We start from the raw sequence: 15803 nt of genomic DNA, 5'->3' as shown, positions 1-15803 counted from the left end.
GTGGAGTCAACAGCCCAGTCCCCAGTCCAGGGTGGAGTCAACAGGCCAGTCCCCAGCTCAGGGTGGAGTCAATAGCCCAGTCCCCAGCTCAGGGTGGAGTTAACAGCCCAGTCCCCAGCTCAGGGTGGAGTCAACAGCCCAGTCCCCAGCCCAGGGTGGAGTCAACAGCCCAGTCCCCAGCTCAGGGTGGAGTCAACAGCCCAGTCCCCAGCTCAGGGTGGAGTCAACAGCCCAGTCCCCAGCTCAGGGTGGAGTCAATAGCCCAGTCCCCAGCTCAGGGTGGAGTCAACAGGCCAGTCCCCAGCTCAGGGTGGAGTCAATAGCCCAGTCCCCAGCCCAGGGTGGAGTCAACAGCCCAGTCCCCAGTCCAGGGTGGAGTCAATAGCCCAGTCCCCAGCTCAGGGTGGAGTCAACAGCCCAGTCCCCAGTCCAGGGTGGAGTCAATAGCCCAGTCCCCAGTCCAGGGTGGAGTCAACAGCCCAGTCCCCAGTCCAGGGTGGAGTCAACAGTTTACAGAGGGAGATACTCACACTGGATTGGACCTGCGTCCCCGGTTCCCCTTCTTGCCGATGACAGGAGTGCCGAAGTGCTCAGGGTTGGTGAGAGGGAGGCGATCTAGAGTCTGGAACAGAGACCAACAGCAAACAGCAGGTAAGAGCTGGGGGACAGGTTAGAGAGAGCTGGGGGACAGGTTAGAGAGAGCTGGGGGACAGGTTAGAGAGAGCTGGGGGACGGGTTAGAGAGAGCTGGGGGACAGGTTAGAGAGAGCTGGGGGACAGGTTAGAGAGAGCTGGGGGACAGGTTAGAGCTGGGAGACAGGTTAGAGAGAGCTGGGGGACAGGTTAGAGAGAGCTGGGGGACAGGTTAGAGCTGGGAGACAGGTTAGAGAGAGCTGGGGGACAGGTTAGAAAGAGCTGGGGGACAGGTTAGAGTTGGGGGACAGGTTAGAGAGAGCTGGGGAACAGGTTAGAGAGAGCTGGGGGACAGGTTAGAGAGAGCTGGGGGACGGGTTAGAGAGAGCTGGGGGACGGGTTAGAGAGAGCTGGGGGACGGGTTAGAGAGAGCTGGGGGACAGGTTAGAGAGAGCTGGGGGACAGGTTAGAGCTGGGAGACAGGTTAGAGCTGGGGGACAGGTTAGAGAGAGCTGGGAGACAGGTTAGAGCTGGGGGACAGGTTAGAGAGAGCTGGGGAACAGGTTAGAGAGAGCTGGGGAACGGGTTAGAGAGAGCTGGGGGACGGGTTAGAGAGAGCTGGGAGACAGGTTAGAGCTGGGGGACAGGTTAGAGAGAGCTGGGAGACAGGTTAGAGAGAGCTGGGGGACAGGTTAGAGAGAGCTGGGGGACAGGTTAGAGAGAGCTGGGGGACAGGTTAGAGAGAGCTGGGGGACAGGTTAGAGCTGGGTGACAGGTTAGAGAGAGCTGGGGGACAGGTTAGAGAGAGCTGGGGGACAGGTTAGAGAGAGCTGGGAGACAGGTTAGAGAGAGCTGGGAGACAGGTTAGAGAGAGCTGGGGGACAGGTTAGAGAGAGCTGGGGGACAGGTTAGAGTTGGGGGACAGGTTAGAGAGAGCTGGGGGACAGGTTAGAGAGAGCTGGGGGACAGGTTAGAGAGAGCTGGGGGACAGGTTAGAGAGAGCTGGGGGACAGGTTAGAGAGAGCTGGGGGACAGGTTAGAGAGAGCTGGGGGACAGATTAGAGAGAGCTGGGGGACAGGTTAGAGAGAGCTGGGGGACAGGTTAGAGCTGGGGGACAGGTTAGAGCTGGGGGACAGGTTAGAGCTGGGAGACAGGTTAGAGAGAGCTGGGGAACAGGTTAGAGAGAGCTGGGGGACAGGTTAGAGAGAGCTGGGGGACAGGTTAGAGAGAGCTGGGGGACAGGTTAGAGAGAGCTGGAAGACAGGTTAGAGCTGGGAGACAGGTTAGAGCTGGGAGACAGGTTAGAGAGAGCTGGGGGACAGGTTAGAGCTGGGGGACAGGTTAGAGAGAGCTGGGGGACAGGTTAGAGCTGGGGGACAGGTTAGAGCTGGGGGACAGGTTAGAGCTGGGGGACAGGTTAGAGCTGGGAGACAGGTTAGAGAGAGCTGGGGAACAGGTTAGAGAGAGCTGGGGGACAGGTTAGAGAGAGCTGGGGGACAGGTTAGAGAGAGCTGGAAGACAGGTTAGAGCTGGGAGACAGGTTAGAGAGAGCTTGGGGACAAGTTAGAGCTGGGGGACAGGTTAGAGCTGGGGGACAGGTTACAGCTGGGGGACCGGTTAGAGCTGGGGGACAGGTTATAGCTGGGAGACAGGTTAGAGAAAGCTGGGAGACAGGTTAGAGAAAGCTGGGAGACAGGTTAGAGAAAGCTGGGGGACAGGTTAGAGAGAGTTGGGGGACAGGTTAGAGCTGGGAGACAGGTTAGAGAGAGCTGGGAGACAGGTTAGAGAGAGCTGGGGGACAGGTTAGAGCTGGGGGACAGGTTAGAGCTGGGGGACAGGTTAGAGAGAGCTGGGGGACAGGTTAGAGAGAGCTGGGGGACAGGTTAGAGAGAGCTGGGGGACAGGTTAGAGCTGAGGGACAGGTTAGAGCTGGGGGACAGGTTAGAGAGAGCTGGGGGACAGGTTAGAGAGAGCTGGGGGACAGGTTAGAGAGCTGGGGGACAGGTTAGAGCTGGGAGACAAGTTAGAGCTGGGAGACAGGTTGGAGCTGGGGGACAGGTTAGAGCTGGGGGACGGGTTAGAGAGAGCTGGGGGACAGGTTAGAGCTGGGGGACAGGATAGAGCTGGGGGACAGGATAGAGCTGGGGGACAGGTTAGAGAGAGCTTGGGGACAAGTTAGAGCTGGGGGACAGGTTAGAGCTGGGGGACAGGTTACAGCTGGGGGACCGGTTAGAGCTGGGAGACAGGTTAGAGCTGGGGGACAGGTTAGAGAGAGCTGTGGGACAGGTTAGAGCTGGGGGACAGGTTAGAGCTGGGGGACAGGTTAGAGCTGGGAGACAGGTTACCACAACTAAACCAGAGGGGGAATGGTGAATCATGACTGTTAAAACACTGACAGTAAACAATATGTACAGTTGAAGTCAGAAGTTTACATACACCTCAGCCAAATACATTTTAACTCAGTTTTTCACAATTCCTAATCTTAATAAAAATTCCCTGTCTTAGGTCAGTTAGGATCACCACTTTATTTTAAGAATGTGAAATGTCAGAATAATAGTAGAGAGAATGATTTATTTCAGTTTTTATTTCTTTGATCACATTCCCAGTGGGTCAGAAGTTCACATACACTCAATTAGTATTTGGTAGAATTGCCTTTAAATTGTTTAACTTGGGTCAAATGTTTCAGGTAGCCTTCCACAAGCTTCCCACAATAAGTTGGGTGAATTTTGGCCCATTCCTCCTGACAGAGCTGGTGTAACTGAGTCAGGTTTGTAGGCTTGCACACGCTTTTTCAGTTCTGGCCACAAATTTTCTATAGGATTGAGGTCAGGGCTTTGTGATGGCCACTCCAATACCTCGACTTTGTTGTCCTTAAGCCATTTTGCCACAACTTTGGAAGTATGCTTGGGGTCATTGTCCATTTGGAAAACCCATTTGTGACCAAGCTTTAACTTCCTGACTGATGTCTTGAGATGTTGCTTCAATATATCCACATACTTTTCCTATCTTATGATGCCATCTATTTTGTGAAGTGCACCAGACCATCCTGCAGCAAAGCACCCCCACAACATGATGCTGCAACCCCCGTGCTTCACGGTTGGGATGGTGTTTTTGAGCAGTGGCTTCTTCCTTGGTGAGCGGCATTTCAGGTTATGTCGATATAGGACTCGTTTTACTGTGGATATAGATACTTGTCTACCTGTTTCCTCCAGCATCTTCACAAGGTACTTTGCTGTTGTTCTGGGATTGATTTGCACTTTTCGCACCAAAGTACGTTCATCTCTAGGAGACAAAACGCGTCTCCTTCCTGAGCAGTATGACGGCTGCCTGGTCCCATGGAATTTATACTTGTGTACTATTGTTTGTACAGATGAACGTGGCACCTTCAGGCGTTTGGAAATTGCTCCCAAGGATGAACCAGACTTGTGGAGGTCTACAATTGTTTTCTGAAGTCTTGGCTGATTTCTTTTGATTTTCCCATGATATCAAGCAAAGAGGCACTGAGTTTGAAGGTAGGCCTTGAAATACATCCACAGGTACACCTCCAATTGACTCAAATTATGTCAATTAGCCTATCAAAAGCTTCTAAAGCCATGACATCATTTTCTGGAATTTTCCAATCTGTTTAAAGGCACAGTCAACTTAGTTTATGTAAACTTCTGACCCACTAGAATTGTGATACAGTGAATTATAAGTGAAATAATCTGTCTATAAACTATTGTTGGAAAAATGACTTGTGTCCTGCACAAAGTAGATGTCCTAACCGACTTGCCAAAACTATAGTTTGTTAACAAGAAATTTGTGGAGTGGTTGGAAAACGAGTTTTAATGACTCCAACCTAAGTGTATGTAAACGACTGTATTAAATGAGGAGAAAAAAAGAAGTGATTTTCTTCAGCACCATGATGATGAAGGACATGACATTCAGCAGAGTGGCTGAAAACATTTTAAAAAACAAAACAACTGAAGCTTCACTTCACTTTGATTATTAATGAATAAACAGCCTTGATACAAAATCAGCAAGTGAAGAGGGAGATCACACGTGTCTGTTGGCTAAAAGATTGAAAACGAGCAGGAAGTGGCTGAGGGAAGAGCCCAGATAAAATGTCAGCATATGTTCCAGATGGCCCCCTATTCCCTACTTGGTGCACTACTCTTGACTAGAGCTCTATGGGGAATAGGGGTTCGTTTGGAACACAGCCGAGGACTAAAACTGAGGTAAAGTTCAACAGAGACTTGCCTCGCTCTCTGCAAAGTGACGTGCTCCCTTCAGGCAGAGAGAGGAACGCCTCAGTGTCTTCTCGTCACCATCATCGAACACTGGAGAGACGGAGAGAGAGAAAAGAGCAGTTAGGCAGAATAAAGACCTCTACTCTACACACGCAGGAATGCGGATTCCCAAACGGCACCCAATTCCCATTATAGTGCACTACTTTTGATTGGGAATAGGACACTTTTTGGACACAAGGAGAACTATCGCCTGGTGAGGATAGCTGAGCTGCAAGCCCAGCTTCAGACGCAATCGTTAGGCAGGGTACTTTAAGTGTAGGAGAGGAAGAAACAGTGTCTGTGCCACCAGTAAATACAGATAGTAACGTTAGTATAAATCTCGCATGGTCCCCACAGCCGGACAACTTTCTCATGGCTTCTGGAGGGAAATGCTGCTCAACCGGTGTCGCTCATTCAGCCGACAGGAACTTTCAACCGGTTCTCCCCATTAAGCAGCGAGTCGGAGTCAGAGGCCAAGCCTTCTCTTGTCTCTACTCCTCCCGTTACAGTGTCTGAGACACTGAAGCCTCCCACCATTAGCTCTGACAAATTGAAAACCCTAGTCATTGGCGACTCCATTACCTGCAGTATTTGACTTAAAACGAATCATCCAGCGATCATACACTGTTTACCGGGGGGCAGGGCTACCGACGTTAAGGCTAATCTGAAGATGGTGCTGTCTAAGGCTAAAACTGGTGAGTGTAGAGAGTATAGAGATATTGTTATCCACGTCGGCACCAACGATGTTAGGATGAAACAGTCAGAGGTCACCAAGCGCAACATAGCTTCAGCGTGTAAATCAGCTAGAAAGATGTGTCGGCATCGAGTAATTGGCTCTGGCCCCCTTACAGTTAGGGGGAGTGATGAGCTCTACAGCAGAGTCTCACACCTCAATCACTGGTTGAAAACTGTTTTCTGCCCCTCCCAAAATGTAGAATTTGTAGATAATTGGCCCTCTTTCTGGGACTCACCCACAAAACAGGACCAAGCCTGTTGAGGAGTGACGGGCTCCATCCTAGCTGGAGGGGTGCTCTCATCTTATCTACCAACATAGACAGGGCTCTAACTCCTCTAGCTACACAATGAGATAGGGTGTAGGCCAGGCAGCAGGCTGTTAGCCAGCCTGCCAGCTTAGTGGAGTCTGCCACTAACACAGTCTGTGTAGTCAGCTCAGCTGTCCCCATTGAGACCGTGTCTGTGCCTCGATCTAGGTTGGGAAAAACTAAACATGACGGTGTTCGCCTTTGCAATCTCACTGGAATAAAAACCTCCTCCATTTCCTGTCATTATTGAAAGAGATTGTAATACCTCACATCTCAGAATAGGAAACTATTTAATGTTAGATCCTTCACTTCCAAGGCAGTTAAAGTCAATGAACTAATCACTGATCATAATCTTGATGTGATTGGCCTGACTGAAACATGGCTGACGGTGTTAAATGACACCTCTCCTGGTTCTCCTCCTGGTTACATTTGTGAAAATATCAAGGTTCAGGCAGAACAGTTGAAACTGGAGTAGTTGCACGACCAGGTGGACTCCTGTCTCATCTGGAGTCCTGTGTGAATTTAAGTACGCTAATTCTCTCGTTCACTCTCTCTCTCCCCCTCCCTCCCCGGAGGACCTGAGCCCTAGGACCATGCCTCAGGACTACCTGGCCTGATGACTCCTCCCCAGTCCACCTGGCCGTGCATACATATATAACATTCTATTGTTGCAAGAATTGTGAATAATAATTTAAATAGAAAAATTCTAAGTTGTGAATCTGGCATCATTGTGCATGTCAATTCATAAACCATGTGCCATGGAATCGGTACACCGAAAAACTTTTCCCAACTTTTTTGCAATCTATATAGCACCGTGGTCAGTTTTTTGGTCCTTAAATGAAATAGGTATATGTTTTTATTTATCACATTTTTATTTAACCCTTTATGTTCTTTAATACAGGGCCGACATACAAGTTCCTTACTTTTTCCCCTTCTACTTGCCTCTTCCATTTTTGTGGTAATGCTGCAATTAATTGGTTGTAATTTTGGGTAGAGCAGACATTTCCATATGTCTGTGTTAGCTGCATGTGTGACATACCTACACCAGTCCTATTTATGATATCATTCACTAAAATTATACATTTTCTTTACATATACATTTATATTTATATATATATTGATTAAAAAAATGTTATTTTTCGATATATATAGATATATATAGATATATATATATATATATATATTTACTCAATTGGCATATTTGAGTTTAACCACAATATTTGCTGTGTTATTTGTTATGAATTTTCAAACTGGCTTGTTTCAATAAAGAACAATATTTTGGAGATGATTTTGTTTTCAAATAACCAAAAGTGAGCAGTTGTAATCCGAATAAAGGGAAAGGGGCCATTCTTGAACTTGGGGTACTTTGTTTAAAGCTCCTTTGGCAGTGATTACAGCCTCGAGTCTTCTTGGGTATGACACTACAAGCTTGGCACACCTGAAGTTAAACCCATTCTTCCCTGCAGATCCTCTCAAGCTAGTTACTCCTGCGTTGTCTTGTCTGTGTGCTTAGGTTCATTGTCCGGTTGGAAGGTGAACCTTCGCCCCAGTCTGAGATGCTGAGCGCTCTGGAGCAGGTTTTCATCAAGGATTTCTCTGTACTTTGCTTCATTCATCTTTCCCTCGATGCTGACGAGTCTCCCAGTCCCTGCTGCTGAAAAAACAATGATGCTACCACCACCATGCTTCACCGTAGGGATGGTGCCAGGTTTCCTCCAGACATGATGCTGCCACCACCATGCTTCACCGTAGGGATGGTGCCAGGTTTCCTCCAGACATGATGCTGCCACCACCATGCTTCACCGTAGGGATGGTGCCAGGTTTCCTCCAGACGTGATGCTTGACATTCAGGCCAAAGACTCCAAAGTTTAATCAGACCAGAGAATCTTGTATGTTCCTTTTACTTGGGAGTGGCCACGCTACCATAAAGGCCTGATTGGCGGAGTGCTACAGAGATGGTTGTTAACCTTCGGTGGAAGGTTCTTGCTCCCGGACAAGCTAAACACCTTCGCCCGCTTTGAGGATACCACCGACGCGGCCTGCTCCCAAGGACGGTGGGTTCTGTGAGTAAAACATTTAAACGTGTTAACCCTCACAAGGCTGCTGGCCCAGATGGCATCCCTAGCCGCGTCCTCAGAGCATGCTCAGACCAGCTGGATGGAGTGTTTACGGACATATTTAATCACTCCCTGTCCCAGTCTGCTGTCCCCACATGCTTGAAGAGGGCCACCATTGTTCCTGTTCCCAAGAAAGCTAAGGTAACTGAACTAAATTACTATTGTCCTGTAGTACTCACTTCTATCATCATATCAGCTCTACCTTACCTGACACCCTAGACCCACTTCAACTTGCTTACCACCCCTACAGATCCACAGATGATCTAATCTCCATTGCACTGCCATATCCCATCTGGACAAGAGTATTCCTTTGTAAAACTGCTGTTCATTGACTATAGCTCAGCCTTCAACACCATAGTACCTCCAAGCTCATCATTAAGCTCTGGGACCTGGGTCTGAACTTCGCCCTGTACAACTGGGTCCTCAAAATTGGGGCCCCACAAGGGTGCTTACTCAGCCCCCTCCTGTTCTCCCTGTTCTCCCATGACTGCGTGGCCACGCATGCCTCCAACTCAATCATCAAGTTTGCAGACGACACAACAGTTGTAGACCTGAATAGCAACATTGACGAGGCAGCCTACAGAGAGGGGGTGATGCCCTGGGAGTGTGGTGCCAGGAAAATAACCTCTCACTCAACGTCAACAAAACAAAGGAGATGATAGAGGACTTCAGGAAACAGCAGAGGGAGCACCACCCTATCCACATCTACAGGACAGTAGTGGAGTTAAGTTCCTCAGCATACACATCATTGACAACCTGAAATGGTCAACCCACACAGACAGTGTGGTGAAGAAGAAGCAACAGTGTCTCTTCAACCTCAGGAACCTGAAGAAATGTGGCTTGTCGCCGAAGACCCTCACAAAGCTTTAAAGATGCACAATTGAGAGCATCCTGTCAGGCTATATCACCGCCTGGTACGGCAACTGCAGGACTCAATAGAGGGTGCTACGCTCTACCCAATACATCACCAGGGGCACAGGAAGGCCAAAAAAGATCATCAAGGACCCGAGCCACGGCCTGTTCACCCCAATATCATCCAGAAGTCTAGGTCAATACAAGTGCATCAAAGCTGGGCCAGAGAGACTGAAAAACAGCTTCTATCTCAAGGCCATCAGACTGTGAAATAGCCATCACTGGCCGGGTAACACCTGATTACTCTGCACCTTAGAGCTGCTGCCTGATATAGAAGTATTCAGACCCTTCAATTTTTTCCACATTTTGTTTCAGCCTGATTCTAAAATGGATTACATTACTTGTTCCCCTCATCAATCTACATACAATACTCCATAACGACAAAGCGAAAACAGATTTTTATGACATTTTTGCATATTTACATAAGTATGCAGACCCTTCGCTATGAGACTCGAAATGTAGCTCAGGTGCATCCTGTTTCCATTGATCATCCTTGAGATGTTTCTACAACTTGATTGGAGTCCACCTGTGGTAAATTCAATTGATTGGACGTGATTTGGAAAGGTACACACCTGTCTATATAAGGTCCCACAGTTGACAGTGCATGTCAGAGCAAAAACCAAGCCATGGGGTCAAAAACCTTGTCTGTAGAGCTCCGAGATGGGTTTGTATCTAGGCACAGATCTGGGAAAGTGTACCAAAAACCGTCTGCAGCGTTGAAGGTCCCCAAGAACACATCTTCCATCATTCTTAAAAATGGAAGAAGTTTGGAACCAGCAAGACTCTACCTAGAGCTGACCGCCCGGCCAAGAACCAGATGGTCACTCTGACAGCGCTCCAGAGTTCCTTCCGTCCAGAAGGACACACGTTTCTGCAGCACTCCGCTAATCAGACATTTATGGTAGAGGCCAGACGGAAGTGAGCAACCGGGGGGACGGGACCAAGAACTCAATGGTCACTCTGACAGCGCCCCAGAGTTCCTCTGTGAAGGTGGATGAACCTTCCAGAAGGACAACCATCTCTGCAGCACTCCACTAATCAGACTTTTATGGTAGAGTGGCCAGACGGAAGCCACTTCTCAGTAACATGCACAATAGCCCGCTTGGAGTTTGCAAAAGGGCACCTAAAAGGACTCAGACCATGATAAACAAGATTCTCTGGTCTGATGAAACCAAGATTGAACTTCCATCACGTCTGGAGGAAACTTGGCACCATGAAGCATGGTGGTGGTGGCAGCATTATGCTGTGATTATGTTTTTCAGCGGCAGGGACTGGGACAACAGTCAGGATCGAGGGAAAGATGAACGGAGCAAAGTACAGAGAGATCCTTGATGAAAACCTGCTCCAGAGCGCTCAGGACCTCAGACTGAGAGAATGCCAAGAGTGTGCAAAGCTGTCATCAAGTCAAAGGGTGGCTACTTTGAAGAATCTCAAATATAAAATATATTTTGATTTGTTTCACACTTTTTTGGTTACTACATGATTCCATATGTTATTTCATAGTTTTGATGTCCTCACTATAATTCTACATTGTAGAAGATTAAAAGAAAAACCCTGGAATGAGTAGTTGTGTCCAAACTTTTGACTGGTACTGTTCGTTATTCGTAGCCATCTATTTACCACCACGAACCGATGCCCGGCACTAAGACTCAACCAGCTGTATAAAGACAAAAACAAACAAGGAAATGCGGTGCTCCTAGTGGCCGGGCTTTAACGCAGGGAAACTTAAATCCATTTTACCTCATTTCTACCAGCATGTCACATGTGCAACCAGAGGGAAAACAACTCTAGACCACCTTTACTCCCCACATAGAGACGCATAAAGCTCTCCCTCCCTTTGGCAAATCTGACCATAATGCTATCTTCCTGATTCCTGCTTACAGGCAAAAACGAATGCAAAAAGGATGCAACACTACAGGACTGTTTTGCACAGAAAATTCCGGGATTCATCCAAAGGCATTGAGGAGTACACCACAGCAGTCACTAGCTTCATCAATAAGTGCATCGTCAACAACTGTGTGATCATGCTCTCCACAGCCGATGTGAGCAAGACCTTTAAACAGGTCAACATTCACAAGGCCGCGGGGCCAGACGGATTACCAGGACGTGTACTCTGAGCGTGACCAACTGGCAAGTGTCCTCACTGACATTTTCAACCTCTCCCTGACCCAGTCTGTAAGACCTATGTGTTTCAAACAGACCACCATAGTCCCTGTGCCCAAGGAAGTGATGGTAACTTGCCTAAATGACTACCGCCCCGTAGCACTCACATCTGTAGCCATGAAGTGCTTTGAAAGGCTGTCCATGACTCAAATGAACACCATCATCCCGGAAAACCTAGACCCACTCCAATTCGCATACCGCACCAACAGATCCACAGATGATGCAATCTCAATCATACCTTGGCCACCTCCAGCTGATAAGAGTAGGCAACAACACATCTGCCACGCTGATACTCAACACTGGGACCCCTCAGGGGCGTGTGCTTAGCTCTCCACCCAAGTCATAAGTGGTGCTGAAGTCGAAGGTCCAAGAGGCTCTTTAACAGCTTCTACCCCCCAAGACTGCTGAACAATTCATCAAATGGACAACTAGCCAATTTAAATGGACCAACCCCCATTTTTCTATTTTTACACTGCTGCTACTCGCTGTTTATCATCTATATCTATGCATAGTCACTTTACCCCTACCTACATGTACAAATGACCTCGGGCTAACCTGTAACCCCGCACATTGACTCGGTACCAGTAACCCCTGTATATTGTCTCGTTATTGTTATTTTATTGTGTTATTTTTATTGATTTTTTTACTTTAGTTTATTTAGTAAATACTTTAACTCTATTTCTTGAACTGCACTCTTGGTTGAGGGCTTGAAAGTGAGAATTTCACGGTAAGGTCTACCTTACACCTGTTGTATTCAGCATTTCACGGTAAGGTCTACTACACCTGTTGTATTCAGCATTTCACTGTAAGGTTTACTACACCTGTTGTATTCAGCATTTCACGGTAAGGTCTACCTTACACCTGTTGTATTCGGCATTTCACTGTAAGGTCTACCTTACACCTGTTGTATTCAGCATTTCACGGTAAGGTCTACTACACCTGTTGTATTCAGCATTTCACTGTAAGGTCTACCTTACACCTGTTGTATTCAGCATTTCACGGTAAGGTCTACCTTACACCTGTTGTATTCGGCATTTCACGGTAAGGTTTACCTTACACCTGTTGTATTCGGCATTTCCCGGTAAGGTCTACCTTACACCTGTTGTATTCAGCATTTCACGGTAAGGTCTACTACACCTGTTGTATTCGGCATTTCACGGTAAGGTCTACCTTACACCTGTTGTATTCGGCATTTCACGGTAAGGTTTACCTTACACCTGTTGTATTCGGCATTTCCCGGTAAGGTCTACCTTACACCTGTTGTATTCAGCATTTCACGGTAAGGTCTACTACACCTGTTGTATTCAGCATTTCACTGTGAAGTCTACTACACCTGTTGTATTCGGCATTTCACGGTAAGGTCTACCTTACACCTGTTGTATTCAGCATTTCACGGTAAGGTCTACCTTACACCTGTTGTATTCGGCATTTCACGGTAAGGTCTACCTTACACCTGTTGTATTCGGCATTTCACGGTAAGGTCTACCTTACACCTGTTGTATTCAGCATTTCACGGTAAGGTCTACCTTACACCTGTTGTATTCGGCATTTCACGGTAAGGTCTACCTTACACCTGTTGTATTCGGCGCATGTGACAAATCAAAATGGATTGATGTATATACTGTATTCTATTCTAGTGTATTTTAGTCAACGCCACTCCCACATTACTCATCCTAATATTTCTACATTACATTATTTTACTTTTAGATTTGTATATATTGTTGTGAATTGTTAGATACTACTGCACTGAGCTAGGAACACAAACATTTCACTACACAAATAAAATACAATGGTATTTGACACATACACATGGTTAGCAGATGTTAATGAGAGTGTAGCGAAATGCTTGTGCTTCTAGTTCCGACCGTGCAGAAATATCTAACAAGTAATCTAACAATTTCACAACAACTACCTTATACACACACAGGTGCAAAGGAATGAATAAGAATATGTACATATAAATATGAATGAGTGATGGCCGAACGGCATAGGCAAGATGCAGTAGATGGTACAGAGTACAGTATATACATATGAGATGAGTAATGTAGGGTAGGTAAACATTATATAAAATGGCATTGTTTAAAGTGACTAGTGATACATTTATTACATCCCATGTTTTATTATATAAGTGGCTGGAGTTGAGTCAGTGTGTTGGCAGCAGCCACTCAATGTTAGTGGTGGCTGTTTAACAGTCTGATGGCCTTGAGATAGAAGCTGTTTTTCAGTCTCTCGGTCCCAGCTTTGATACACCTGTACTGACCTCGCCTTCTGGATGATAGCGGGGTGAACAGGCAGTGGCTCGGGTGGTTGTTGTCCTTGATGATCTTTATGGCCTTCCTGTGACATCGGGTGCTGTAGGTGTCCTGGAGGGCAGGTAGTTTGCCCCCGGTGATGCGTTGTGCAGACCTCACTACCCTCTGGAGGGCCTTACGGATGTGGGCGGTGCAGTTGCCGTACCAGGCGGTGATACAGCCCGACAGGATGCTCTCAATTGTGCATCTGTAAAAGTTTTTGGTGACAAGCTGAATTTCTTCAGCCTCCTGAGGTTGAAGAGGCGCTGCTGTGCCTTCTTCACCACACTGTGTTGGTGGACCAATTCAGTTTGTCTGTGATGTGTACGCCGAGGAACTTAAAACTATCCACCTTCTCCACTACTGTCCCGTTGATGTGGATAGGGGGGTGCTCCCTCTGCTGTTTCCTGAAGTCCACAATCATCTCATCTCATGATTGTGTCTCACTTGTTGTTGATTCTTGTGTGTCCCACTTGTTGTTGATTCTGTTGGTGAGTCCCCGCCAGGGACTCACCAACAGTATATATAGTGACAGAACCAAACAGTGCTCACCAACAGTATATACAGTGATAGACAGAACCAAACAGTGCTCACCAACAGTATATATAGTGATAGAACCAAACAGTGCTCACCAACAGTGTATATAGTGATAGACAGAACCAAACAGTGCTCACCAACAGTATATATATAGTGATAGAACCAAACAGTGCTCACCATCAGTATATATAGTGATAGTCCCCACCAGGGACTCACCAACAGTATATATAGTGATAGTCCCCACCAGGGACTCACCAACAGTATATATAGTGATAGTCCCCACCAGGGTCTCACCAACAGTATATATAGTGATAGTCCCCACCAGGGACTCACCAACAGTATATATAGTGATAGTCCCCACCAGGGACTCACCAACAGTATATATAGTGATAGAACCAAACAGTGCTCACCAACAGTATATATAGTGATAGTCCCCACCAGGGACTCACCAACAGTATATATAGTGATAGAACCAAACAGTGCTCACCAACAGTATATATAGTGATAGAACCAAACAGTGCTCACCAACAATATATATAGTGATAGTCCCCACCAGGGACTCACCAACAGTATATATAGTGATAGTCCCCACCAGGGACTCACCAACAGTATATATAGGGATAGTCCCCACCAGTGACTCACCAACAGTGTATATAGTGATAGAACCAAACAGTGCTCACCAACAGTATATATAGTGATAGAACCAAACAGTGCTCACCAACATTATGTATAGTGATAGAACCAAACAGTGCTCACCAACAGTATATATAGTGATAGAACCAAACAGTGCTCATCAACAGTATATATAGTGATAGTCCCCACCAGGGACTCATCAACAGTGTATACAGTGACAAGTACCAATAAAAAGATAGAGAAAAATAATTGACTCACCAACAGTGTATATAGTGATAGTCCCCACCAGGGACTCACCAACAGTATATATAGTGATAGTCCCCACCAGGGTCTCACCAACAGTATATATAGTGATCTGTAAAAGTTTTTGGTGACAAGCTGAATTTCTTCAGCCTCCTGAGGTTGAAGAGGCGCTGCTGTGCCTTCTTCACCACACTGTGTTGGTGGACCAATTTAGTTTGTCTGTGATGTGTACGCCGAGGAACTTAAAACTATCCACCTTCTCCACTACTGTCCCGTTGATGTGGATAGGGGGGTGCTCCCTCTGCTGTTTCCTGAAGTCCACAATCATCTCATCTCATGATTGTGTCTCACTTGTTGTTGATTCTTGTGTGTCCCACTTGTTGTTGATTCTGTTGGTGAGTCCCCGCCAGGGACTCACCAACAGTATATATAGTGACAGAACCAAACAGTGCTCACCAACAGTATATACAGTGATAGACAGAACCAAACAGTGCTCACCAACAGTATATATAGTGATAGAACCAAACAGTGCTCACCAACAGTGTATATAGTGATAGACAGAACCAAACAGTGCTCACCAACAGTATATATATAGTGATAGAACCAAACAGTGCTCACCAACAGTATATATAGTGATAGTCCCCACCAGGGACTCACCAACAGTATATATAGTGATAGTCCCCACCAGGGTCTCACCAACAGTATATATAGTGATAGTCCCCACCAGGGTCTCACCAACAGTATATATAGTGATAGTCCCCACCAGGGACTCACCAACAGTATATATAGTGATAGTCCCCACCAGGGACTCACCAACAGTATATATAGTGATAGAACCAAACAGTGCTCACCAACAGTATATATAGTGATAGTCCCCACCAGGGACTCACCAACAGTATATATAGTGATAGAACCAAACAGTGCTCACCAACAGTATATATAGTGATAGAACCAAACAGTGCT

At 46.7% G+C, this 15803-nt stretch overlaps 1 protein-coding gene across 5 annotated transcripts in view; it reads right to left on the bottom strand.

Annotated features, from left to right (window-relative positions):
* LOC135505290 (AT-rich interactive domain-containing protein 4B-like) overlaps positions 1–15803 on the bottom strand; it is a 157122-nt gene that overhangs the window by 93505 nt on the left and 47814 nt on the right. For all 5 annotated transcript variants that reach the window (XM_064924528.1, XM_064924532.1, XM_064924529.1 and 2 more), the window contains 2 exons: positions 4873–4952; positions 531–622 (listed from right to left, as the gene is read on the bottom strand). In XM_064924528.1, the coding sequence (XP_064780600.1) occupies positions 531–622; positions 4873–4952 (172 nt within the window). The remainder of the gene's footprint in view (positions 1–530; positions 623–4872; positions 4953–15803) is intronic.

This window comes from Oncorhynchus masou, chromosome 18 (genome assembly GCF_036934945.1).
Source record: "Oncorhynchus masou masou isolate Uvic2021 chromosome 18, UVic_Omas_1.1, whole genome shotgun sequence".
Lineage (NCBI taxonomy): Eukaryota > Metazoa > Chordata > Actinopteri > Salmoniformes > Salmonidae > Oncorhynchus > Oncorhynchus masou.
The sequence above is the reverse complement of the archived record's forward strand: the minus strand, read 5'-3'. Positions and strand labels throughout refer to the sequence as shown.